Raw genomic sequence first — 27,564 nt, forward strand, 5'->3', positions numbered from 1 at the left:
CAAACTTTACGACCCGGAACTGATGCCTCCTCCTCCAGTCCTTTCTGTTATGTGTTTAGTTGTGTTCTTGTTGTCTTTGATAGTGTCGTAAAAGCAGCAAACGTTTGCATAAATATGTGTAGTTTTCCCGTCTGCTGGAAAAGAGCTCGAATATGTATGTGAGCTTGACAGCGATACGAAGACAAAGCGAAAAAAGAGAGCAAGTATGATTATTTGATCCGTGATAAAAGCGAATAGACTGACACTAAAGCAGCCTGTATAATATACTAATATTAGCGTGAAGTATTAAAGAAATGTTGTTTTTCTAGCAGTAATAATGCCGAAAACCTATTGTGTAATAAAATCTACGCGGTGGATTTTTATCGAGATATAAGTTAAAGGCTATATGTAAAAGATGAAGAGACGTGTGTTTTAGCTTTTATTAGAGTTACTCTAATAAATATTCTAGATCTGATAATAAATATATGCATTTGAAAGAAACACAAATGTTTTTTTTCCTGATATAACGTTAGCCTACAAATCCATGCAAACTGTGACTTGCTTTTGATATCTCTCATACAGCTTAGCCATTCACAACAACATAATAATGGTGCCGATTAGGAACGTTATCTTTCCACATTTCATGTATGAACCAATCAGCCTTACTGATCTAGCACTTAATAGTATGTAATATTATAAGTAATAACAATATAATCGTTAGAATCATGCGTTTTTAACAAGATCTGCACCCAGTATTTCAGCCAATCCACAATCAGTGTGTGTGTGTGTGTGTGTGTGTGTGTATCTAGAGTGTGTGAGAGCTTCTTGCTTCACATTTTTACTTTTACTTCTCTGGCTTACAGTTATTTATGACTTTTATTTTCAGTTTCAGTTGCAAGTTTGCTTTTTCCTTTTACAGCGAGTAGCGTGGCGAGAAGTGCGCTTACGATGAATATGGAATCTTGTGAAGCAGATATGAATAGGTAAGTTGTTTTGTTGTTGTTGTTCTTTTTGAAATGACTAGAAAAACTGAAGCACTTTTGTTTTTTTCGTCTTTAACAGTCATGGGGATGAGGATGCAGGGTGTGATCGTCACGAGAGCCTTGAAAACATTAAAGATAACGATAAGATGTGTGAATCAACAAGAAAACGTAAGGAGCAGAATGACGAACCAGTGGATCAGACACTGTCGAACTGTAGCGAGGACACAAAGGACATCACTTCTAAAGATACTCCGGATAGTAATGATGCCCACGTTCCGCTGGAGCCAAGCAATGGAGAAAAGGCAACTGAATCAACTTCACCAGATGCCAAACTGGTCAAGATGACTTGCATGTCTACAGAGATGTCAGGGACAAACCTCAGTTCCCCCGTAAATACAGATAACGCACATAACGAAGATGTGGAGATGAGTCTAGCAGACAAAGAGTCTCTGCCTAGCAACTCTCCTGCTTTGCCCGACTTGCAAGGCCCCTGTCCGAGTGTTGACTCAATGGTGGTGGAACCCATACCCTCGGTTCCCAATTTAGAGAACATCAAAGACGCTGTAGAGAACATCAAAGAAGAACCTGAAGTGACACCCATGGAAACAGGTGACACAGAGGGGCAAAGCTCTGGTGCTGCTGATGTTTTTGTTCCTGAAAAAGTCAAGACTGAACCTCAGAGTGACCAGACACAGGTGTCTTCTTCAGAAAGGTATTGTGGTTTTTGGTAATATTGCTGTAGATAATGAATTTACCACAGTCTCAAAGACTACTCAGATGCACTGATACTAAAAGTTTGACTGTTGAAATTGAAATTCTATATGATGTTGTTGAAATTGATCGTTAAAAACACTAAAAATCTGTTAAAAACTAAGTCAGTTGTTTTTAGGATGCAAGTGAATTTAGACATTTAATATGAAATATTGATATTAAGTTTCCAGATTTGATAAAGATTTTTTTTAACAGATTTCAAAATGTACTTTATTCAAATGATTCCACTTTTCCACAGCTATTAGTCCAGTATTTACAGTAATGTGATCCTTCAGAAATGAAGTATGTTGATTTACTGTGCAAACAGACCCAATCTTCTTCAACAGACTTAATCTAAATGTAAAAATAGGCTAAATGAGCTTGTGCAATTAAGTATGCAGTACTGGCTGGTATAAATCCATTAATCAATAAATAAAAATAACACTAGTAGTGCAATAATATGTTGTTATTATTATTAAATAATAAAATCCTTTGTTCCATCTCTCCAGTGAGCAAGTCTCAGCAGAGCAGAAAGAACAGGAATGGCTCGGGACCCCAATAAAGGAGCTCAGAAGAATGCCTCAGTGTGGACAGTCCCTGCCACACCTCAGGGCAACAGACAATCACAAAGTACTCATCAGGGTAAGCCACGCTCTCCACAGCACTCTGCAGTGACACTGTGATGTTCTCGGTCAGCGCCTGAGGGTTTCCTGTCAGTTTGAGTCTAATGCTGCTGTGGATGTCCAAGCAGCTCTACGCTTTGCCTGCACAACATAGAGCTCTGTGTTTTGATGTTTCGTTAAAAAGGATTTGGACCGAAGTGGTTGGATAGCACTTAAATGATCCCTGCAGAAAATCGTCACTTTATATTTTATATCACAGACATTTGAATCTGTCTCTATTTTTTACATTTAATATTTTCAGGCAACCATTAAAAAAAATTGTTAATATCATTTAAAATATCGGAATGCCACACTGACCTTATTGCGTAATGTTTGTGTCGATTCAAAGGTAGAATGAATTGGTAAATACCTAGAGTCTCTGTGCATTGGTTTATAGACAGACCTGCTCAAAGAAGGTCAAAGCCCCCTTCCATATCCGAGCAAATACAGAGATTCCTGGGATGATATGACCGTAAAGATGCCTTGTTCAGACAAGAACCTGTTTCCTGTGGAGAATGAGGTAATGTCTTGTATGTTAACAGGTGCCATGTAGAATAAAAATCTATTTAATATATGTATATATATATATATATATATATATATATATATATATATATATATATATATATATATATATATATATATATATTTATTTATTTTTTTTTTTTTTTAAAGAGAGCACTTGTGTTGAATAGCTGATTATAGCTGAAATTATCGTACATCATACTGCATTGTGCAAGTTTTTTGTGAATATTATTGAAATATTATTACAGTTTTAAAAATGATGGCTTAAAATGTAGTTTATTACTGTCATGGCAAAGCTGAATTTACCACTTTGCCATTATTCCGGTCTTTAGTGACATTTCATAAATCATTCTAATAATGCTTATTTGGTGATCAAGGAGCTTTTTTATTATTATTGAGAACGGTTTTACTGCTTAATATTTTTGAGAACACCATCATGATACATTTATTTAAAATAACCCTCTTTTTATGACATTTTTTAACTATCACTTATTCGATTTAATGCATCTTTGCTAAATTAAAAAAATATATATTTCTTTAGGAAAAAAATGAGTGTGTATCTTGTCTATTTGATGTGTACAGTAAGATGTGTTTTTTCAGGATGGAAGTGTCGTGCAAAGTCGATGGGATTTGATTTGTACAGCTTTGGAAGGAGAATGCAAAAGTTCACTTGACATTAGGGTATGTTTTGTTTTACATTATGTAAGATTGTGCTAAAAGAATAAGTAATGAATCCCACCAGAGGGTGGCAGGATTGCTCCAAGATGAGAGGCATCCTTTTCTTTGCTGGATTATATTTAATTAATGTTATAGTTTTACCAAATTGTGGCCTTATTGTTGTGTGATTTGATAGTTTACCTTTTCTTAGATTAAATGTTTTTTAATGAAATTAATTATTAATATTTTATGTTTTCACGTTCATAATCTTACAGGATGCAATATTGAGTTACAACACAGCACATGCTAAAAGATGGGACTTCACAGCTTTGAACTTTCTCTGCACTGAGGTAAGAAATCATTTTTTTTCCTTCATGAAAAATAACTACAATAGAGATTGCATGTTTTCTTTGCGTGGCAGTGATGGCCAGAGAAGGCTTGCTGTCCAGTTGTTCATTGGATTTGTGTCAATATCATGTGTTAATGTACAAAGCATTTGACTTACCCCATCTGGATATAGTTCAAAGTACCACAAATAATGTGCATGCAGATGGTTGATTTGCATATGATAGTGTCATTAGTGGAAATGAAATCAGAAAGTAATAAATTTAATCTACAGCTTGCGCAAAGCACTAATGAGTTTAAAAAAAACTGTACATGCACAAATAATGAGTAATTCGGTTTAACGGCATTACGTTATGTTTGTGCGGTTAAACTGAAATCAGCTAAAAGTGAAGAAACCAGTTTTAATTGGATTCTTTGTCAATGCTAGAATAAAGAATATGTCAAGTTGCCCCAGGTAGTTACATTTCACTTCATGATGCATTTTTGACGATCTATATCATAACCGCAGCTGCCATAAAAAGACAGCTCTAATGTTGTGGCGTTAATGAAGTGAGCATCCTTAAAGTCTGATTTCTTCAGTTGGGACCAGAAGGCCCCATGATACTAAAAATGTTCCATCATTGTTTAGTCTGACTGGTTCGAATTTGCTGGCACACTAAAGGCATTACGCTCTTCAGTCAGAGAGAAGAAGCAGGTTAGCCTCCAAGTGGATACGCACCAAGCAGTCCGCGTCTGCCCCTTCTGCTACCTCATCCCTGGGGATCTCTTTGCATCCAGCAGTAGTCAATTAAGACAGAGGTGGGCACTCAGCATAACGAGCAGCAGCTGGCAGAGGAAGGCCAGGGAGATGAGGGTCCTGTTTACTGCAAATAAACACACTCAACAGATGGGTCGTGGTCTTCCGCATAGCCAGAAGCTGGTCTTGATGGTGGCTCTGATAGGAAGATGACTTAAGAACGCTTGAGGTTGAGTGCTCCTATTCCACCAAGAGCTAGACTTAAATGAGGGCTTGTTTACTGTTTTGCGCCACAGTACTTGTTCTTTTCGATCTTATTAAGTAAGCTAACTTTTGTTGAGTTCTGTGGATGCTGGAGATTCTAAAGTACACATTCAGTTCTTTTTAGACTTTTTAATGACATGAATCCCTAAATATGATGATTCCTATGTGAGGGAGCCCTTTCTAAAATATAATGTTGCTACAGTACTTTGTGCTGAAAATTTTGTTTTAATAGTATATTTTTGTCATCAATGTGCTGCACGAAATCACAAATATGGGAAAAATTACAATAGTGTTTTTCCATAATAAATAAAAGTTTGTCAGGATTTCTTACTTGTGAAGACTTTATTTTAAGGTCCAGTTCTTGCTATTAGCAAACAATACTTTTATCTCAATAAAAACTGTTTATGGATTCATGGGATTACGTGGATTTTTAATTTAGTGAATACTTTCTTATCCAAAGTACATTTCATACTTGTACAGTTACAGGTTGGGCCATTCTCCCTTTTGAAAGAACACATCGTCATTGTATTACAAGAAAGTCTTTTAACTGCCTATAGTTCTCCAGCGTGCAATAAATGGCAGACTTTGAACTGTGCTATATCTTAGATTAATAGTCAAAAGCCATTTCTGTATTACAGTGCTATTCTTATAGTTATGGCTTCAGCCAAGACATCAGAACGTACCCTCCATGCTTAAGATGATTTGATAGAATAATCTCAGACCTGTGTAAATCAATAGCTGTCTGTGACTTTTTATGGCTGTATTAAATTTAATTAACCACAGCCATTAAATCTATAAGGGAGCCAATCAAAGCCATTAGCAAAGTGCACTGCGTTCTAACGAAGCATGCTTGAGTGGACCAGCTCCTTAAACTGTCCACTTAAGGCTCTTTGGCTCAGGCCTCTTCATGTTCCTTTGTGTTTTTCCATCTATCTTGCTCTGTTTGGGTGATCATACATCAACTCTAAGACCTGTCCTCACTGATAAGGTGGCATATTGTGTTTAATTTCCCAAACTGTTTGTTATTTTTAGCTGTGGTTAAGCATGGGAGTACCTTTTGTAATAGATTATTATAAATCCCTACCAGTGCCCTTTTTCTAAATCGTCTGCATTGTTATTGAATATTTGAACTTTCGTTGCTTAATTTCATTGCGTGCATAAATATTTACATGCTTTTAAGCCAGCTGTCTTATTTCCCTGTATCATCAACAGAGGGCACTGGTATGTCAGCCTGGAGAGTTGGCGATTTGATTTTCAATTTAAGAGATTAAATGAAACATCACTGAAGAGCGGTCAGTTAATAACTGCAAGAGAGTTTCGAATCGTGCATGTCAAATGTGTGCTTGCACTATGACTGTCAATCAAACATTTTTAAAGCAGAATATAGAGCAATAAGACCACATCAAAAAAAAAATAAAGCCACGTTTACACAATGCTGCAAACAGGCCATAGTGAAAATATGGCAGCTCCCACTCTCTGCTTCGCTTCTGTGTGAATGAAATGAAGCATCAGTGCAGGCTTAAGGCTCATTCACAACAAGAGTGGTAACTAAAAAGAGGACTACAATGATAGCTATATTTGTGTCAACACAATAACGCACAATAGTGCTCCATTTATAATAAATACTGCAGTTTTGTGATTTGCAGCTTTAAATGCTGGAACTGCTAAAGTAGGATGGATTCAGATTGGCTGTCAATGTTTTTATCGTTTATCAGCTGAAAACAACTTTGAAAATGATTCTGACAATATTTTTTAACATTGTAGTTGTGCTGTGGATTCTGTAATTCTTCAAAATGTATAACAATTTGTAAAACTATAGTTATCCTCCTTGCTATGAACAGGCCTACAATCTGAAAGCTGTTTTCTCTGGGACATAAAGTGCTCTTCTTACCTGTCCATCGAAGCAAATTTAAATTTCAGGATGGATATTTATGTTAATGGATAATTGTGAAATGATGAGTTTGACCATTTGAATCTATTGGCTGTGTTTGTTTTTAAATAACATTTGAAGATCGTACTGTCATGAAACAGATTAAAGTTTCTTGATTAAAGTTCAAGAATAAGAGAATAATTCTTAATGTAGTTTTCATCTGAATAGATTACGTGATTTCTGTAGCTACGTTTATGCATATGTTATTCTCTATTTACCAGTGCTGTGAAGTCACATCGGCCCTATAAGGTGTGCACATAGAATGGTTCTCTGCTGTCTTAAAATCGTGTCTGTTACCGCAGGACTCCAATAATTGTCACAAAGCCGAGCTGCTGCTGGGATTTTGATTGACAACAGAGGTGTAATGGCTATGGAAAGAAGCAAAATACAAATTAGGACCTGTCTTGTCATAAATTGTAGTTGAGCCTCAGCCCTACCCTGAAATGAAAGTGTCAGAGCAGTGGGCTCTGATAAATTCACACTGCTGGCTCAGTGCACAGAACTCCACTTCAAGCCTCTAGCCCTCCGCTAACGCCTTCGCCTACACAACCATCTTATTTCAGTGTCTCGGAATAGTGGGATTCCCTGCAGCCAGTACACAGTGTTTATCTAAACATACTGACCTACAGAAAAATGATTATCATGTGAATCAGTTCAATTAATGGAACTGCTTGATTTTGTAAGAAATACAGGTTGCTCTAGCATTTTAACTGCCCTTTTATTTTTTACAGAGGGATTGCGCTTGATTTATAAAAAGTTTTTTTTTTTTGAGTTTTTTGGATTTAATTTTTTGGATCTTCACACATTGGGGGGATGCTTCACACATTAATCCCAATTCAGTAAAAGTGAAAGATGTCTTTCAGTGTGATGTTTGAACCTTACCGACTTGGTAAATGGTTGAAATATTCTTGAGAATATATTTTTGTGTTCTGCAGAATAAAAAATATAGTCATACAAGTTTAGAGAAGCATAAGGGTATGTAAATGGGTTTTATGCCCCTTTAAAACCCCCAAAATGGCATGTAAAATACTAAGCATTATATGTCATGTACACATAAAGTGGTGTCGCCAAGAAAAATCGGCTATTTATTTTCAGTTCATACACGCACAAATAAAAAAATAATGACCTTATCTGCCTTTGCATTTTTATTGGTTGAACTGGATAGAGATTGTAGTATGTTATCTAACAGGTTCTGGTTGGGCAGTATAAAGGGGGAACGAAGGAGGCTGTTTGATTTAGTGAGGTCTAACTCCTGCAGCCTCAGCTCAGGCCCATCCGGCCTGTCAGCTCTTCTCACTCATTAGACCCAGAGGAGCACTTTACGATGTCAAGCAGGTCATTACTTATGACAGCATTTAGTCAGGCCTCCTTTGCGGGTGTATAAATGCTCCTTGGTTAAATTGTCAGGCGAGGCTTCCCGTCTAGAAGAGCCCTGCACCGCCTCTCCTTCCTCAACCCATTTGCATCTGTTCCAGGAATCCCATTTAATCAGCTGAACACGCCCAGTAACCTTGATGAAATGGGCCTATGACTGAGCGCGCTGCCAATCGCAGCCAATATATTTGTAAATAAGTGTGTTGTAAATCTGTGTGATGATAAAACAGTAGCGTATTTATTTTTCCCGAAATCATACAAGGTTGCTGAGCCAGCGTGCGCTGTTCTGGCACCCTCCGCTTCAGATTGAATATCACGATCTACGGTGACGTTGCTAAGCCGTATTTTAACCGAGATGAAAGGTGCACAGAGGGCTTTGTCTTTATTTCTGACTCAGTGATGTCACCAGTGGGAGCTCCTCTAATATCACAAAATTACGTTTTTGTAACCTCTGAGCGATAGATCAAGTTTTGTTACTGCCTTTTCGGATATGAGTGAGTTTTTTTTCTTGCTGCACTGACAAACCGAGGGGTTTTATTTATTAACTCCCTGAATCAAGCTTTTTGGATGCTCCGGGCAATAGATAGATAAAATGATTGCTGGGATTGCCCATAGGAACTCCACTATTATGGTTAATATTGCGTTTAATGTGTTTATCCAGTGTGTTCTGAGCTTCTATATGTTTTATTTGCAAAAGCTGGAAGCAACATGTTTTTGTTGCCATAAGCCAGCAGCATAGGATGCAAATTTTTTTTTTCACCTATTGATGTCACCCTGACAGCATGACGTCCTACTGTTTTTTTTTTTTTTTTTTTTATGACACATGAATAATACTCTCTTTGACAAGTCGACAGCTGGGTTCAAGTGTCTTATTCTACAATATGGCTCCTTTTTCTGACAGTTGTTTTCAATTAAACAGTGTTTTAGGAAAAAAGCCTCAAGAGCAGACAAATGGCTTCATTATGTATGCTATTTTGCACCAGACAGTTGACATTTATTTTTTCTTTCTTATTAGATTGAGGACATAACATGGTAATGTTTTTAATTTTTAATTTGTAATAGTCAAATGTATGATTCATTCTCTAAATTGAGGTGTTACTTTATTTTAATAGACAAATATTGGACTTATAAGTGACGAGAAAGATTCTGAAGGATCATGTGACACTGAAGGGTGGAGTAATGGCTGCTGAAAATTCAGCTGTGCAATCAGAGGAATTAATTACTTAATTTTTAAAATATATTAAAATATGAAGTAGTTCATTTAAATTGTAATAATAGTTTGCCGCATTACTATTTGATTTAAATAAATGCAGCCTCAGTGAGCGTAAGAGACTTCTTTTAAAAACATTAAAACAATCTAACAGACCTTAACAGTTTATTTGTTGACAGACCTGTTTCTTCATTTGATTATGCTTGATCACTTCACTTTCACTTGATCCTAATCTGCTACTAAATGCATTTGATCTTTCTCTTGCAGGGTATGGAAAATGAAGAAGTACAGCATCTCTTTAATGCCATATTGCCAAAGATGATGAAACTGGTTTTGAATACACCCAAGATTTGCACCCAGGTAAGACTACACCAAATGACATGCAGTCCTTCTCATTGGTTCGGAGGGACCCTCAGGTTTTGGGGCAAAAATAGATCATTAGTGATAATCATGTCTGGCTGGTAAAGGTCAATGGACCCAGCGTGCTGCGGAGTAAAACCAGTGGCTAGTGAAGGACACTTCCACATGAGCACAACTGCCTCATTATAGCATCTGAACTAATGGAAGCCAATGATAGACGTCCATCAGCCTAATTTCGGACATCAGAGCAATACTGGTGAGGGATGTGTTCTTAAATAGATCTAAATTCAATGCTTTAAGATTTCACAATTGTTCTTCTATGTTAAGCCTCATGCTATGTTTTATTTCCCTGCTGAAGAAATAAAAAGTCTAAAAGCAGCCTTAGACGGTTGGCTGGTTTTCCAGCCTGGTCATAGCTGGTTTACAGACTGGTTTAAGTTGGGGTTAAGTTAAGTGATCAATTCATTAGCTGGTTAGGCTGGAAGACAAGTTGGTTGACTATCTATAACCAGCTTGACCAGGCTAGGAGACCAGCTTAACTCACCGTCTTCCAGCTTTTTAACCAGCTTAGGCTGGTTTTGCTATTGTGTGTTTTTATTAAGTTATTTCACATTCTTTATTTGTAAGGTTCTGATAAACTATTTAGAAAAAGTGGTTGATAGAGTGATGTTGCATATTAAGCTAGAATAAAGCATTTTTAGCATTGAGAAAATAAACAATTCAGCTTTAAAATAAATTAATACAGGCAAGACAACTCTGTAAACTATTCTGTAAGCTAGTTTCTACTTAGCCATTAAATCACTTTTTGCGTAAGATCTTGCAAAGATGTTTGTCTTTTAAGAATTCAGGAGTTTTTGCCCTTCAAGAAGTAAAATCTCCCCTTCCTCTTTATGCACATTTTATTAATGTTTGCATTGATTAGTCATCCTTACTGCCCTTAAGAGTCTTTAAGACTCTGATCAGTAGAGATGGATGACGTTCGGTGTAAATGCAGCTGGCTGATGGTGGGATACAGCAGGGCACCTTAATTACTGCTGGCCATTTGCTTAATGTAATTCTGTCTCCCTGTTTGGTCAATTGCTAAACTAATTATCTTTGCCTCTCTCTCCTCTTCCACAGCCAATCCCGCTACTTAAGATGAGGATGAATCAGTCCTTGACCATGTCACAGGAACAAATTGCCTGCCTTCTTGCCAATGCCTTCTTCTGTACATTTCCCAGACGCAACTCACGCAAGTCTGAGTATGCCAACTACCCCGAGATCAATTTTTACAGGTACTGCCCCCTCTTCAGTGGCGTCGCTCTGGAGACCCATTACATATTTTGCTGGTCTGGTTATTGATTGTCTGAGGTTTTAGATTTCCATCCAAATTAGGGTTTATGTGTAGGCTGTTAGGTAAGTCACGACATGATTTAATTTAGCTTCCCATTATCTAGTAGTCTGTTTCTATTACGTTTACAATGGATTTTGGCCTGTTAATGTGGAATTTGGAGGCCTCAAGTATCAAATTTAGTGAAGGTTCCTCTTTATCAAAATTACACTCCTCCACATTCACAAATCAGCAGTGAGATTTTCATTTACAATGACCATTCACACTGTTCTGAGGTTTCCATCATTAAATGTTTTAATTTTGAATCAACCATAAGGGGGCAACGATGTTTCGGGCTCCAGTTATGGGTTTACAAATGTATTGTGAACAAAATTGTTGGCAAATTTGAGAGTTTTAAGACTTACAGTACGACTCCTAGTTCACTGTTGTATGGTTTGATTGATATTGTCTTTGCCATTATACAGTGTGTAGACAACAACATGTAGGAGTTTCTCTCCTCTCTTAAATTGCAGCTGTACAACAGAGCCACTCATGTGGCACAATACTTAAATCAAGCCTTTACGGGCTGATTAAAACAAATGAATGAGATGCTAGGGAGACTGATGTGAAGTGCGCTTCCATCCATCTCTCATCTGTCATCGTGCCTGCTCAGATGTCTTCCTCTGATGAGCAGGATCCCCCTGCAGCCAGAGCTCATCTCACTACATGAAGATGTTGTTGGTATTCAACAGCGTTATATCAGAGGCTACATATCGCTGACAAAGATGTATTTCTAATCTAGTTAACTGCAAATAGTTTTTGTCATATGACGAGATATTTAGAAAGGGACGTTTTATATTGCTCCCTGTCACTAAGAGGTGATTGTTTGTTTATGCTGTAGCAAGTGGAATGAGTTGTCAATATGCGTACATATTATACAATACAATACAATACACATACATATGCAATATACACATATGTCCACTAATATTGGCACCCTTGGTCAATATGAGAAAAGGCGGATGTGAAAATGAATTTTCATTGTTTATGCTTTTGATCTTTCATTTAAATCATTCACAAAATTCTAACCTATCACTGAAGTAAAGCAATTGAAGTGGAATACATGCGTTCTGTAGTACATGTTGGCTACAGTTATCGATGCCCAATTATTGCAACATCCTTGTCAAACATTTCTTCAGTTTTCTCCTATAATGCCTGGTGAGATTAGAGAACACCTGACAAGAGATCAGAGACCATTTTTTTCATCCAAAATCTCTCCAAATCCTTCAGAGTCCCAGCTGCATGTTGGTGCTGCTTCTCTTCAGTTCACCCCACTCATTTTCAATAGGGTTCAGCTCAGAAGACTGGGACAGCCATGGCAAAAGCTTCATTTTGTGCTTAGGTTTAGATTTTTTTATTTGTTGTTATTCAATGAAGAATTCATGATGCCATTCATCTAAACGAGATGTCCAGGACCACCAGCAGAAAAATAGAAACGCTGCATTTCTTAAGCTGTGATTCTTTGAGTTGATTAATTAATAAGAGATAATTGCATGAATTTGACTAATCTGGTTTAACTACTTAAAAAGGGTGTTTAGGAACCCGATTTGAAAACAGGTATTATTTTAAGTTGATGATTGTAGCGGTGCAGAAATTAGACACTTCATCTTTAATATGGCTTTAGTTACAGCACTTGTCCTGTAAAGATCCCAGCCATAGATTGTCTGTGCTTTAATGAAGTTGTTTTCATGCAAGTCAGAGTAACTGGAATCATCTTTTAAAAGCTATTTAGGAAAACTGCTTGTGGTTCTTCGTGCCGCACACTTTCAGAAAAACATCACAGCAGCCTTTAGTTTTACTCTGTCATGCTGAGATGGCTATTGATTCCCCAGACACTTCAAGCACTTATACAAACTCCAAGAAATACAGAGGAGCTAAATTTAATACATTTGGCTTCGTTTGCAGGCATTATCTTGTTTCTGCCTTTTTCTTCCCTGCTGGCTATAGTTAAAGTGTTCTAGATAATGAAGGTCTGAGAGAGATCAGCATTAAATCTTAATTGGTCATTCAGGTAAACACAGAGATACGATGTGTGCCCAAGGATCATACGCTAACAAACACATGCCATTGTATTATTTTTTTGAAGTAATACTGTTTAGGACATTGTGGGCTGTGACTTCAGCCATGCCGCAGAAAACAAGTTTCAGCAAGACCGTAGAGGATCCAGACGCGTGGATCGTTACGGTGCAGCCCACTTTAATTGAGTGACTGTCCATCAGTTTACTCATTGGCTTGAGCACTGCTGCTATCAAGCACCAGGCAATTTAGAGATTGCTTGTTTGGCAGAGCTGTCAAAGTCTGCCCTCTGGGAAATGACATATAGGCTCGCTGAAGATATATTTACTTTAGTTTCAAAATGTGCACATCAAAGCAAGCTTTCCAGCGGTACACCTGCAAAACTATGAATATAGATCCACCAGTCAGATCTGAACAACTGTCATTGTTTCAGATTGATTACGAGTCGCCAAATTGACTTCTGTTCGTCACCTTTGGTTATTTGAGATTTACATTGTGTTGTACTTCGACTGCATTCATTGACTTACGTTTATGTGTGAATGGGGTAAACCTGCGTCAGTTTACTTAACTGTTCTTTTGTCAAAAGAAATCTGTTCGAATTCTAGGTGTCCACTATCAACTTAAATTTGACTGATTTAACATTTTCGACTTGAAGTAGTTAAAGGTCACTCAGTGTGTATTAGTATTTTCTTGAACTTGCAAGACTCGCTATGATATAGTTTAAGAAACTGTGATGACCCTAAAACGTCTGGCACACTTTACCCCAGATCTACCATTTAGTGAAAAACACTTATGGCTAATGGCCAAATATTTAACATGGGTTTTATATTGGCAATTCTCCAAAATGTTTGTAGATTTTTAGACCTGGACACAAAACTCATTTTGCCTGGCATGAGAAAAAAAGTTTAACATTTAAATGTAATAAAAAAACAAAAAAGTTAATTTCACCCTAGCAATTTCCAGCTTGTCATGTTACTGAAATCAGCTTTATACAATACTTTAATAGGCACTTGTCTTGTTGAATCAAATCATATTTTCTCACATATTTCTCATATTAAAGGTCAACAGTCAGCTTCTAACTAAAATGCAGCTATTTTCTGTCAATAGCAGGTTACCTCCCGGGTTACATTACATAAAATCAGCTTCACATCAAGTAGACTATATATAGGAGGCTTCAATAACTTTTTCTTCCTTCCCAAAGGGCTTTTAGTGCATCAGTTATTCCTCTGTTATTTTCTTTGTTCCACCCTTTTTTCCTGCTTATTCCATTTCCATCAAGTAAGAGGAAGGATGAATGCAAGTGGAAGATGGTTAGCTTGAAGACTGCAGTATTCTAAACGGAGAAAGCCATTTGCTGGGGAGAGGGGTTATCAAGGCTGATCACTGTAAGGCTTTTGCTATTTGGGACTTTTAAAAGCAAGCCTGCAGTTCTTTAATGGTCTTTAGAGGAATGAAGAAGTGTTCCTCTCTGCGTTGTCTTTTGTGAAATGGGACACGAGCGCAGCGCTGAGCCCGCAGGCGTGGGTCCATATCATTGTTGTCCTGACAGAGAGGCCATCACAGGCAGGCATGCTGAGCAAACAGGACTTTGTGAGATGAAGCGGCAAAGTCCAATCACACGGAAGGCCTCTTTTTCCTCACGTGTTCTCAAGAATGACGCACTAACCTGCAGAAGTTGGTGCTGAAGCTCGTGTATACGTCACATTGACTCTGAGAACTAAACGTCTCCCTCTAATGGTCGTTTATGACTGCGTTGATAATACATTCCCTTAAAAGTGAATATATAGATTGCTCAAAATTGATTTCGCCAATGTATGTCCCTAATAAATGTCTTTGTGTGTCTTTATTATTCTCTAGACTGTTTGAAGGTTCTTCTTCACGCAAGATTGAGAAACTCAAAACTCTGCTGTGCTATTTCAGAAGGGTCACTGAATCAAGTGAGTCTGGACCCGCCATATCGACCAAATATCCACCTATGCTCAGACTTTCTTAATGTAGTGTAAATGATGATTATTATATTCCTGATTAGTTTTTTTCATTTTCAGTGCCCACTGGCCTTGTCACATTCACAAGACAGAGTTTGAGCAGTTCTCCAAAATGGGAAAGGTAAGTTTTTTTATGGTGCTTTGTACGGCGGTGTTGTTGGCTCCATTAAATGACGACAAGTACTGTAAAGATTAAAAAAAAAAAGAATACGTACTATTATATAATTCCCAGATTTGTTTCTGAATGTGCTACAGCTAGAGGGCTCTCTGACATTTAAAGTAGTTCACTGAGATCACTCCTTCTCGATGCCTTGTGCTTGATAAATGAACTTTGGCACTGAGTAGTCACTTTGGCCAATTGCTTCCTCTGGCAGTGCAGACGAGGCCAAACCACTTCTCTGTTTTGCTTATTAGAAAACTCTTACAGCTGAGATGGTTGTATTTCAGATTGTTTAAGTCACGATTGTAACCTTCCACGCCTAGTTCACTGTTGCATTTCTAGCCTGACACTTTTTATGATGCAGTTGTGGTGGTTATTTTGCCAATGGTGTGTTGATGAAATTGTTTGTGACCTTTAGTTCAAAGAAACAGCTCACCCGTCTTCATATCACCTATAAGGGCACCATAGAGGATGACGGCTACGGGATGCTTCAGGTGAGAATGTGATGCATGAGTAGTTTAGACTGTGACATCTGTCAGATTGAACATTACTTAGACACAAAAGTCCTTTTCTGTCATCATTCCTCTCTCCTTAAGAAAGACTTTTCTGCATAGTTGTTAATTATACTTTTTTGTATGAGTGTGATGCTGTTTCTGTTCCAGCTGTGAGCAATTCAGGTAATTTATCTTGAATGAGAACATAAAACTAAATAGTATTTACCCAAAAAATATTAGTGGGACATTCTATAAAATGGTTTTCTCTTCGAGTTTGGCAATATTGGCTTTTTTTTTTTTTTTTTTTTTTTTTTTTTTAACCAAATTCCTTTTTTTAAGACAAATGAAGTTTTATTATTGTTTCATTATTTCATTATGGCTTTGGATACCATTCTGTTTATTATAAATATGCAGATTTGTCATCTGTCACTTTAAATGCTTAAGCTCTTTATAGCCGAATCAATTCTGAATTTAGTGTTTGTAGCTTCTGTAAGCTGCAAAAAAAAAAAAAAATCTTAAAGTGATTATGACAATATTGTAAATTGCCATATAGACTGGTATACTTTATTTATTTATTTTTTTAACACTGATTTTTAACACTAGTTATAAGAGTCTTTTTATTGCTATGTCTAGATTAGCTTTTTTGTTTTGTTTTTATGGAGCACAGATGCCACCTTTTTATAGCATATCATATTCATATTGGACGTAACATGTCAAAGATTTCAGACAAGTCTGTGACCCAATATGAAAAAAACAACTTGAACATCTCAGTGTTGGCCCAACTGACTGAGGTTCGGCAGATCCGTTGGCATCGATCACGTTCCTCCGTGCACCTCTCGAGTTCATTGCAGAGTCTGTCTGCCGGGGTCTTCTGCCCTGCTCTCCTTTTCCCGTCTCTCCCCAGTTGGGGCAGGGCACACCCTGACAGCTGATGGGCACACATGAACAGCCCTGGGAGGTCCCAGGAGCCCGGGGTCCTGCAGGCTGGATTGACGGATGTTTCCGGAAGGGTGGGACGGTCTGACAGGTTGTCAGTAGTGCTGAGGAGAGGCGGGGCGGTCAGAGCTGGAGTTGAGTGACCTGATCAGCGAGATCATCTGGCAGCCTGCCAACCTCCCTCCCCTTTTCTCCTCCATCTCACTGTGGAGGCTGTGGCCCAGTGAGTCCGGCCTGACAGCCTGCAAAACACAGCCTCAAAGGGGTCCTACTCTTCCCCTGTTTACCTTTTCAAAGCTGTCCTGGGCCAATATTAGCACTGCTGCTCACACTCCCAGTCTCTGAAATATAAAAATGCATAACAGTAGGAGACAGCACTGAGGAAATGGCTTTCCCAAAAAAATTTAGCAGAGCCACAATTTAGTGTACATATAATTATGTTATATATGGATTCATTTATTTTCTCCTGCACTATGCATTAGTGGCATTATGCATTAGTGCCACAGATGTGATTTAAAAGCATTATTCAAGTAACTTTTTTCATGTCAGAAATTTTTTATGCTCTTTTCATTATATTAAAACAGTGATGTAAGTATATGATATAATTTAGACAGAAAACATGAGCCACCCTTATTGTTAATACCTGATATGGTATATAAATACTAATATGCCAGTAGTACGTATAATGTACTCTAGTTGTATAATGTGATATGTGACCCTGAACCACAAAACCAGTCATAGGTATGTTTGTAGCAATAGCCAAAAATACATTGTATTGATCAAAATGATTGATTTTTCTTTTATGTCAAAAATTCTTAGGAAATTAAGTATAGATCTTCTTCATCTTTAAAATAAAAAAAAAAATATAGTCCAGAATACCAAATAGTTGTATCTCAGCCATATATAGTTCTTTCATAACAAACCCATAAAAAAATTAACCCTTATGACTGGTTTTGTGGTCTAGGGACGCATATAATTTGCGGTAGTAGTGTTTTAGAGTGTTAGTGTTTTACATAAGACAAAATTAAATGGTCTTCCTAGAAGCTGTGAACATATTCACTCATTTGTTTGAATTATCTGACCTTCATGGCTAATGGCCAGTCTTCAATAGATCCATTATTCAGTAAAGAGGGAGTGGACGTTAGGCCTTGGCAGCAAGTCTGTTCTACACTTGTTTTACTTTAATAAAAAAAAAAGTTCTTGTGTTTATTAATTTGAATTTTGTATTTATTTTTTATTTTGATTCTTTATCTCATCGATATTGCTTATACCTAAAAATATTTTTTATTTTTATTTAGTTTTAATTACAATTTCATGGCAGATGAAAAATATCAGAAAGTGTAGCAAAAAGTTAATTTTGGATTTGTACATGCACCAAAAATTGTGCACAAATTAAAGGTCCCCAGAACGGCGTAAGAAAATTCTTTCCTCTTTCTACTTTACTCATGTTTTGTAGTTTTACGCACAGTCGGGTAGAGCACTCTATTTTCCACCCCTGTGCATTTTAGCACCCTGTCCCCTACCCAGAGCCTATAATCTCTGTTGACAACCTGACTTACAGTCTGACCATTTGAATGTTCAGACAAGTATCATAGATCTCTGTACCGTAACATAATTTCACACCAAGGATGAAATATTTTTTCTTATACTTTTGCAGAAGATGAATATGTGTTTTTATTTGTGCTGCAGGTGGACTTTGCAAACAGGCTCGTGGGTGGAGGGGTGACAGGTATGGGGTTGGTCCAGGAGGAGATACGCTTCATCATCAACCCTGAGCTCATGGTATCACGCCTCTTCACAGAAGCTCTGGACCAGAACGAGTGCCTCATCATCACAGGTCAGCACACACACATGCACAGCATTGGAAGAGGTCCGCTCCTCCCTCCCGTCTGTTCTGCACACCATCACACATCCCTGTCTGATTGATCTCAGCCACCAATGAAGTGTCTCGTTCCTCCCTTCTAGCTGTTCAAACACCTGTTGTCTATAATGTGTGAAAATATTACCTTTTTATGTACTTAGATAAACCTATGGCTCATTATATAATTATTTGGTTTAGGAATCGTAAAGAATTTAATCTTTCTGATTTCTTAACTTTTAAATGCCAAAGACCCCAATTATGACCATTTTAGTCATGGCAGCTGCGTATGATCACCGTGTGATGAAAAATAAAGTGTGATGTTATGAAGATAGTAAAAAAAAAAATAGTAAATAAAATTATTAACTTGTTGTCATTTGTTCTCAAGCAAAGGCAAAACTTTTTAAAAAAATTAAAAAAATTAAAAATAAACATTTTTAAAATAAAACTTTTACCAAAAAGCACAGATACTAATAATAAAACTAGAAAGCACAATATTTAGTAAATGTATTAGAATTATTGCAATTAATAAATTTTTTAAATTGCCTAAACAATTTAAGTTGCCTAAGCAACAACTATTTATTATTCATTTATTTTAGATTTTTTATAGACTATTTTTTTTTCCTTTTTGTGGATCCATTGTGAAAGCCTTTGTCTCACAAGACCATTATAAATGTATTTATCTTTATTTATTTATTTAGTTTTTTGTTTGTGTGTATTTACTGTGAACTATTCATCACTGGTCTTGCACAAAACAGCAGAAAATCACTTTCACGAATCAAAAATCACAGAGTTTCACTTTGAGTCATCAGAGATGGCCACAAGTAATTCAGTGGTTGATTGAGTCAATCAGATTGCGCTTCATTCATTAAAAAGATTAATTCACAATTTGGACAGCACTAGGTGACATTGTCACGTCACTGTGTTTTAGCACATTGTTTGAACCAATATTGTCGCCATTAAAAAACCACCAATCGATACAAACATCATAAGATCACTCTTGTTCTGTGGGGTTCGAATCAAGAATAAAGTAATAATAGATGTTATGTTATTAGGTATATATGCTTGATGCCAGATCTGATAATCGGGAGGGATCAGGTTTTATTTAATCCGCTAATGAAGTCCGTCACTGTAATTACTGTTTTATTAAACTACTTACAATGAGCGCCTCACATGTTTTTACCGCAAGCAATTTGCTATTTTTCGCAGAAGCTTATGTATACATTCAGCTCCATTTATACCACCCCCTCCCCCATCTTTCCTCCTCATCCAATTTGAACGTAAATCCATTACATTGATTCAAGCTGGACTCAGGGCAGCCCTGTTATTCCTCATTTCTCTCTAGCTGAATTGCCCTATTTTTCACCCTCCAACTCACTGTGCTTGAGTCAACACGTTAAGTGACAACCCCCCTTTCCTCACGCTACACATCTCTCCCTCTTCCTCTGTGTCTTTCTCTGTGCTATTCTTCCATCACTCTCTTCCTCCTTTATGAACTGCGCTTTTTTGACTGAGTGGCAGGATTGGAGAGGAGCCCAGGTCACGAGTAAATGTCCGGCGTCCGATACATCACAAACAGGTTGTCTCTTTCCTTCCTCACCTGTTGTTTGTAGAATGAGATCCCTGCTGCTCCTTTTCAACCTCTGTTTCTGCATAATGAAACACACAGACACAGGAAGGTGGAGGTACTTCAGTGCCAATCAATAAGGAAAAAAACTTAAAGTTGTTTTAACTAGTCAATTCAGTGTTACCCGTACTTAGGTTACCCTGATGGCTGTTGGTTTTGATTACTGGTAATGGATTCTTAACAACTGTTCTGAGAGTAGAGTTTGGTAATTCATCAGTTTGTTAAGCTACTTAAGCCTTTAATTGAGAATTAAAAGTACTTTGGCTCAAAGTAGTTTGTAAAATTAATCACGAATGATTGGTCATGGAAATTAATTGATTAAAAACTGATCTTCCACTCTGCATAATGTTAAAAAGTAATATTGACATTTTGAAATTTTGGAGAATGTCCAGTTTTGGTGACCATTGACCAATAAAAATGTACTTTTTATTAATTTTGTTTTTCTATTTTAGATATTTATTTTTTGGTTGAACCATCTGGTTGGTATATTTTGGTTGAATATTTGCATAATTACTTCGGTGACGCTTGTAAATTATATGCCAATCCAAAATTTGTTACAGTGTTATTTTATTATCAGATGTTATACTATATATTTTTTAGCATTTCATTATATTTAATTATAAGCATTTATTATATATATTTAACTTATTTTCACTTTATTTTTTTACTTTTTTTTTTTATATACATTTTATTTCAGGTAACAATTTTTGTACAGTTTTATTCGCTGTAATAACCCCAAATTATTACTATCTCTCAAGGGAAATTGGGGCTTGAAAAAATGTGACGGCTTGGAAAAACTGAAAAAATTGACCTCCTACATTCGTATTCTACCTTGTTATATAAAAAGGTTCTTCCAAGGCTGACACCATGATGTGTCATGTGTCTTTGTTTTCTTATCTGTTGATGCAGACAGGATACAAAGTGAGCTTTGTGTTTTTCCACTTACAGAAGATGGGGGGGTAGAAGGGGGAGGGGTTAAGGAGAAAATGAAACCGTGTCCATCACTGAGTAACTTTTAGTAAGTCTTTTTTTTGCAAGCGTCTGAAAAAATTAGAGCGTTTGATATTCGCTCCCCTATAGTGACGTTCCAAAGGGATCACAATATAATATTACCCCCCCCATTAATCTGTAAATTTCCACCTGCTATGCCATCATCACCTGCTACGTTGTCAAATGCCATAGTGAATGTTTACAGAGCCTCAGAGGCGACAAGAGAGCAATAGATTTATTTACTGTATATTTCTGCGGCCCCAAAGTAAAAATAAAGCATTCCTTCCCAGCTGTTTACCTTCACAGACATAACCGTGCATTATTAATGTAAACTTGTGTGTGAATGAGAATTTAGTTTAGTGCTCACACGTTGTGACATCTGTGTCATTCAGAAAACCATATATCAGAAGTTTAAACTAATATGGTTTAAAATGCATGATTTCAGCATGAAACCAAACCAGATGTTTTTAGCAGGTACTAGCTGTAATGTCAGAGCTCTATTCTGGAAAGAGGGCGTAGAGCAGCAGCTCATTTGCATTTAAAGAAACAAGCACCAAAATCTGTTTCTGCTTCCAATAAAAAAGGCATTTTCAACGTGATATAATAAATAATCTGTAGGGTATTTTGTGCTAAAACTTCGGACACATTCTGGGGACCCCAGAGACTTGTATTACACTTTGTAAAAAGAGGCATATTATGGCCCCTTTAAAACCTACATTTAAAGTCAGATAGACATCACTTAGAACCTCTGACTAAATAAAGCATTTTGGTTTAAATGGTTGACAAGAAAGTCTAATTTTCATCTGATTGCATAGAGAGAACTGTTTGCGTAGTTGAATGCTCTCCTTATTTTAAAGGTACGTATTCAGTCACAGCTGTGAAACGTTGCGCTGTGATTGGCTGTTGCCCACTCACACACCTGCTGTCCCGCTCGTTTCTCATCCTCCCATGCCCTCTTTCAAACAAAGCACAGTACTCAAACCATTGCGCAGATAAACAAACTTTTAATCAAAATATTGTGGCTTTCAAACTAACGGAAGTCTGGAAAAGATTTAACAGTTAAGACACAGACACAGGTTATAGACCACTGAGAAGTCATTTCCAGAGCTTTGTTAGAATTCCTCAAATCAGCCTCAAAGTCACTGTGAACTTGCAGCTTTCCACCCCAGTCTCAAAATACCCTCAGATATTAGTCATCTATCTCTCTCTCTTTCACTTACGTTCTCTCTCACCCCTGATGCCCCCTCCTTCCACTTAACAGTATTACCTCTGGCCACAATGAATGACTGCGGGAACGGCCTTCTCTAATGGATCCAGCCATTCCATCACAGTTATTACAACAAACGAAATATTCATCGTCATCTCCGTTTCTATTGCAGTGCAGCTCGCCTTTGCAGCAAATCATATCCCGCCAGTAATGCATCATGACACGTGCTCCTTAATGCACTCTTTCTGCGTCAGTAGATTTGGCAGAAATGCTGAAGCGTTGGTACAGGGGCTGGATTTTAATCTTGAAATTGCTCTTTGTCAGAGTGCCACTGAAACCGGCCACAAACGCTAATTAGATCAAGGTGAGGGAGGAGGATTCTAGAGGTCTTCATGATAGTTGGGAGATGCGCAGTGGCTGGAAACTTTTTTTTTCCACCAGTATACAGTCACTTAAGCAAGAGGATTGATTGGATCACCTAAAATAGATATATCCAATTAAAAAACAACCGAGAAGGAAAATGTGTGCAGTATTTAATGTGTACTTCTGAGGACAAGAAGTAGGAATTACCCTCAACGGTTTCTGTTTTATTTGTTCGGTCTTCCCTTAGGCACAGAGCAATACAGCAAGTACTCTGGCTATGCAGAGAGCTTCAGATGGAAAGCCAATCACAAAGATGAGATTCCCAGGTAATGGCGATAATGAATTACTAACTTTAGGAAACAGCTCTTCAATGGGTTCCTCCACTTTTAGCTATACTGAATATAACCATGCAACCAAGACACCAATGCCAAGCATGGTTTGTGACTGGTAAAAAGAAGGCTGTAGAATAAAATAAACATCTCTTCCCATTCTCAGAGACGGGTGGCAGCGGAAGTGCACCGAAATTGTGGCCGTGGATGCGCTGAAATACAGGAATTTCATGGAACAGTTTCAGCCCGAGAAAATGACCCGGGAGCTAAACAAGGTCAGCAAAGTCTTCAAGCATACATTCCTCTGTGTTTCACAATGATGACATAAAATGGCAAATCCTTGACCTCTGTTAAGCTCTAATAGCTTTTATTTTCTTTAACCTCGCCAGTCCGTGTTGCTTAGAGGATTTAATGAGGCATGACATGAGTCTTCTTGCAAGTCTCTTGTACTCTGCTGTGATTACTTGTATTTGTTCCTCTATGATATAAGGCTGTCTCCTGTTTTCAGGCATATTGTGGTTTCATGCGACATGCTGTGAACCCTGAGAACCTCTCCGCCGTTGCCACAGGAAACTGGGGATGTGGTGCATTTGGAGGCGACACGCGACTCAAAGGTACACACAGGTCATGAAGTAAAGTCATCATCTGTTCCTTTCGAAGTGAAGCTACACAGTTTTAAAGATATACTCTTATAGGACATTTCTGTCTGAATTTTCATGCACCGATATTAGAGTTATGGCCATTATTGAGATTCTAGCTGTTAGTTATCATTATCGTTATGGCCGATAACTCATTTATTAAAATCTTAAATCAGCATTTTAAATGCTACAAATGAGTGTAAGCATCACAGCATTGTCATTCAGAGTATGAGAAATATTTTTTTTTCATCATTTTTGATTTCGTTGTGTTTAGGCAATCAGACAATACAGAGAAGCTCTCTCACTTTTTTTGACCTAAGACATGTTTTTCCACTTTCCTGTTATTGATCAGCTGACACACATTTATGTTTTCCATTAAAAGTGCAACTGATTTTCCAGCCTTGTCCATAAATTCATGGCAAGCTTTTGCCAGCTGATCGTTTTCTGTTGTAAGGCTGGAAGCCGTTTCATGAGATGATTCCATCTTTGATAGTTCATCATGTGTCGTTTGTATGTGTGGAGTTAGTTAATTTCTCCCGATGACTTGCCACACACTAAATTCATCTTGAGGCTGAGTGTTTTGGGCTAATCCGTTTAGTTTAGCGCTGGTTTGACTACAGATTACCCATTGTAATTGGCTGCTCTCATTTGAACAACATTCATTCATCAGTGGGCTACATTCAACCTTTTTAAATATTTAAAATCTTTAGACTCAATTTGAAACTGGGTGACTATGATTGAGTCTCTTAATAGGGGTTGTTAGACATGGATTATTTACCTTAGTCAGTTATTTTTTCTACAGCTAGGAACATAGAGTAAAACAAAAGAATCTACACTATGCCGTTAGTGATGTATTACACCATGTTTAGTCATTTGGGTTGGGTAGCTATCAGTATTTACTCAGGAACCTCAGAGAATATCAGTCATACATAGAACATGCAGCGGTTGATTGGCCCTTCATTTCGCTAATGGGGGGTGGGAGGGGTAATCTACATTGCATTTTTCTTCTTTCGTATTCTACATTCCTATGCATTAATGACAGCAATCTGTGCATAAATTAATGCATGTCATTTCTGTTTAGGGATACATGCTTTAAAGAGAAATGAATGTGAAATATGTAAGCCCTTGTAAATGGTGTTTATGGCTGCAGGCCCAGTCAAACTTTTGCTGACTGTCAGCTGTGCCCATTTGTCCTTCCAGCTCTGCTGCAGTTGATGGCAGCTTCTGAGGCAGGGAGAGATGTGGCCTACTTCACTTTTGGAGATGAGGACCTCATGAGGGACGTGAATGCCTTGTACAGATTTCTTAAAGACAAGTGTGTCACTGTCGGTAAGTGGCCTGTAACATTTGCGTCATTTTTTAGACAGATCTGTTTCAGATTTCTGGCGCACATTTTTAAATAAATAATATATATATATATATATATATATATATATATATATATATATATATATATATATATATATATATATATATATATATATATATATATATATATATCTCAGTCAAACAAAATACACTGCACACTGTGACATTTTACCACAAATACCCCAAAATTATTCACATGGTGAACTTCCAGTAAAAACGATTAATTCTTCTGACAAAAAATTATTCACATACTTTGACCTGAACATAATTGCTAATGCAACCTTTACACTCAACAGACTTAACAAAATAAAGCTTTTCTTGGAAATTGGTTGCCCTGAACTGTTATTATCTAATTGTGTACTTAAATGTAACAGTTGATAGCTAGCTATAAATAAATAATAATTCATTAAATACCTTTCTATCAAAGTTATCTGACATTATCAGATGAATTAAATTCTTCAAAGACAATTTAACTTTGAGTTATATATATACATATATATATATATATAGTGAGACTGTATGTATCTTTTATATATAGCCTCACCAAGGCTGTATTTATTTGTTAAAAATACAATTAAAACAGTACTATTTAATATACATTTTTTGATTATTTGATGCATAGAGTTTTTGTAACAATGTAAAAGCCTTTTTTGACATTTTAGATCAAGTGAATGTATACTTGCAGAATAAGTTTCTTTAAAAAAATGATTTTGAAAATGTAATACCCTTGCAAGTCAAATAAATAAGACAAGCCGTACAATACATTTACTAATTTTGAAATTACTGCAATATTGAACCATTTAATCCACATAATTAAATGATACCATTAGTGCTCTTTGGTATCGTTAAGTTCTACCTCAACTGACCCCACTTTTTCTGTCCCATTTTTCCTTTGTGACATTTATTGAAACCTTTTTGAGAAAACGCTGTCAGCCATCTATTGTACTAAAGTGGAGACGGCAGTAAACTCGTGCGCTCTGTGATTTATGAATGGCTCTAGACTCGGCTGACGCCATGATGCTCGCCATCCCTCAAATCTTTTTTTTTTTTTTTTTCCCTCTTTCTCTTTTGCTCTCTCTGTCTCTCAGGCACTCTGTACTTCTACTTACAACAGTACTCTAATGTGGTGTCTAAGCATCTCCAGAGGCCTAACATCAGCCTCTATGGCTACATCTATGATAAGGTCAATGCAAATATGGACCCCGAGCCCAGCCCCAGCGACAGCAATTTAACCACTGCGCCTTCCCCCTGTCCTGCAGACTGCCATTAATGCTGGTCAACGGCTAACTCAACCTGTCCAGATGCCTCAGTGCTTTCTTTTCCTTTAGAAAGACTTTTTGGGTGGTTGTCTTGAGAGCACATTATGCCTTTCTTTTCCTTTTTTTGTACCAGTGAGTGAGGTTTAAGTCATTATGAATAAGGCGACGGAAAGTATGGCAATAGACTAGAAATCCTTATTTCTGGTGAGCATCATCTAGGTTTGATCCCGGAATAGTTTTTTTGTTTAGAAGCTTTCCTGGGATCAAATTTACTGCATGATCTTAGGTAAGTTTGGTGACCAAGGTGTAGTCATTTAAAAAAAAAAAAATCTTATTCAGGAACTAATAGTGATTCACAATAAAGTGTGTAGACATAAAAAATATGCATGAGAACTTCTAAATACACAGTAAAGTCCCCTTTGACACTTGATTATAAAATGTATTGCACAAGACGTATCCGTATTTTTTTTTTTTTTTTTTTTAAGTATGAAAAGGTTTGATATTGAAAGATGTGAAAAGGAAATATTACATGATGGGGGAAAAATGAATGGGACTGCTGCAAATCGGATTGAGTGAAAACCTATATGGTCTCTGCATGACATTTTTTTGGCGATTTATTACGCTCAAGGTTTTTACGGTTTCATTTGTTTTGATTAAAGGCACCTTCGAGAAATGGGGTTGATATTTAAAGGTAGTGAATATTTTCATATGTTTTGTTCTTATTATGATTTGATAATTAAAATCGTTGATTCAACCACTTGTCAGCTGTTTTTTTTGGGGGGGGGGTTTACACATGGATGCAAACCTTTTCAACAAACAGCTGGATGCACTGCATTTAATGACTTTTACTTATTTACAGTACCTGTGATTTGTAAAAGATATAAAACTATATATGCTTGGTTACAAAGTCAATGCTATCTATCAAAGTCGTCGCAGTGAAAAACAATCCTTTCAGTCTTTGCCATGCTACATCATTGCAAGGTTTAAGATTTATTTTTACAATGTATCTTTTGCATTTACATTTCGGTTGAGATGCCAGCTGAAATATCTAAATGTTCTTTTTGAAATGCCATATGAACACAGATTTTTGCTAAATAGATTGTAGCTTGGATTTGTCCAGCATGTGTACACCTTACTTGTGTACAATGCTGCTTAACTGGACCGTGTTAGATCCATAAATTGTAGTTCTA

The 27,564-nt window shown here is 37.0% G+C and overlaps 1 protein-coding gene across 1 annotated transcript; it reads left to right on the forward strand.

Annotated features, from left to right (window-relative positions):
• Positions 1–17: 17 nt before the first annotated feature.
• parga (poly (ADP-ribose) glycohydrolase a) lies at positions 18–27,128 on the forward strand. The gene is made up of 18 exons (XM_043254847.1): positions 18–203; positions 899–962; positions 1,042–1,674; positions 2,222–2,354; positions 2,772–2,894; positions 3,500–3,580; positions 3,832–3,906; positions 9,683–9,775; positions 10,895–11,049; positions 15,018–15,097; positions 15,206–15,266; positions 15,724–15,799; positions 18,425–18,572; positions 23,028–23,106; positions 23,276–23,384; positions 23,618–23,723; positions 24,948–25,076; positions 26,204–27,128. Exons 2-18 carry the CDS (start codon positions 928–930, stop codon positions 26,383–26,385), a joined length of 2,298 nt encoding a protein of 765 aa, XP_043110782.1. The 5' UTR covers positions 18–203; positions 899–927; the 3' UTR covers positions 26,386–27,128.
• Positions 27,129–27,564: the final 436 nt, after the last annotated feature.

This window comes from Puntigrus tetrazona, chromosome 13, assembly GCF_018831695.1.
Source record: "Puntigrus tetrazona isolate hp1 chromosome 13, ASM1883169v1, whole genome shotgun sequence".
Lineage (NCBI taxonomy): Eukaryota > Metazoa > Chordata > Actinopteri > Cypriniformes > Cyprinidae > Puntigrus > Puntigrus tetrazona.

Excerpts from the sequence above, each read along its gene's own strand:
- parga (XM_043254847.1), top strand. The coding sequence starts at position 928 with ATGAATATGGAATCTTGTGAAGCAGATATGAATAG. Across the intron at positions 23,107-23,275 it reads CACAAAGATGAGATTCCCAG|AGACGGGTGGCAGCGGAAGT; the intron begins GTAATGGCGATA and ends TCCCATTCTCAG. Across the intron at positions 25,077-26,203 it reads AGACAAGTGTGTCACTGTCG|GCACTCTGTACTTCTACTTA; the intron begins GTAAGTGGCCTG and ends TCTGTCTCTCAG.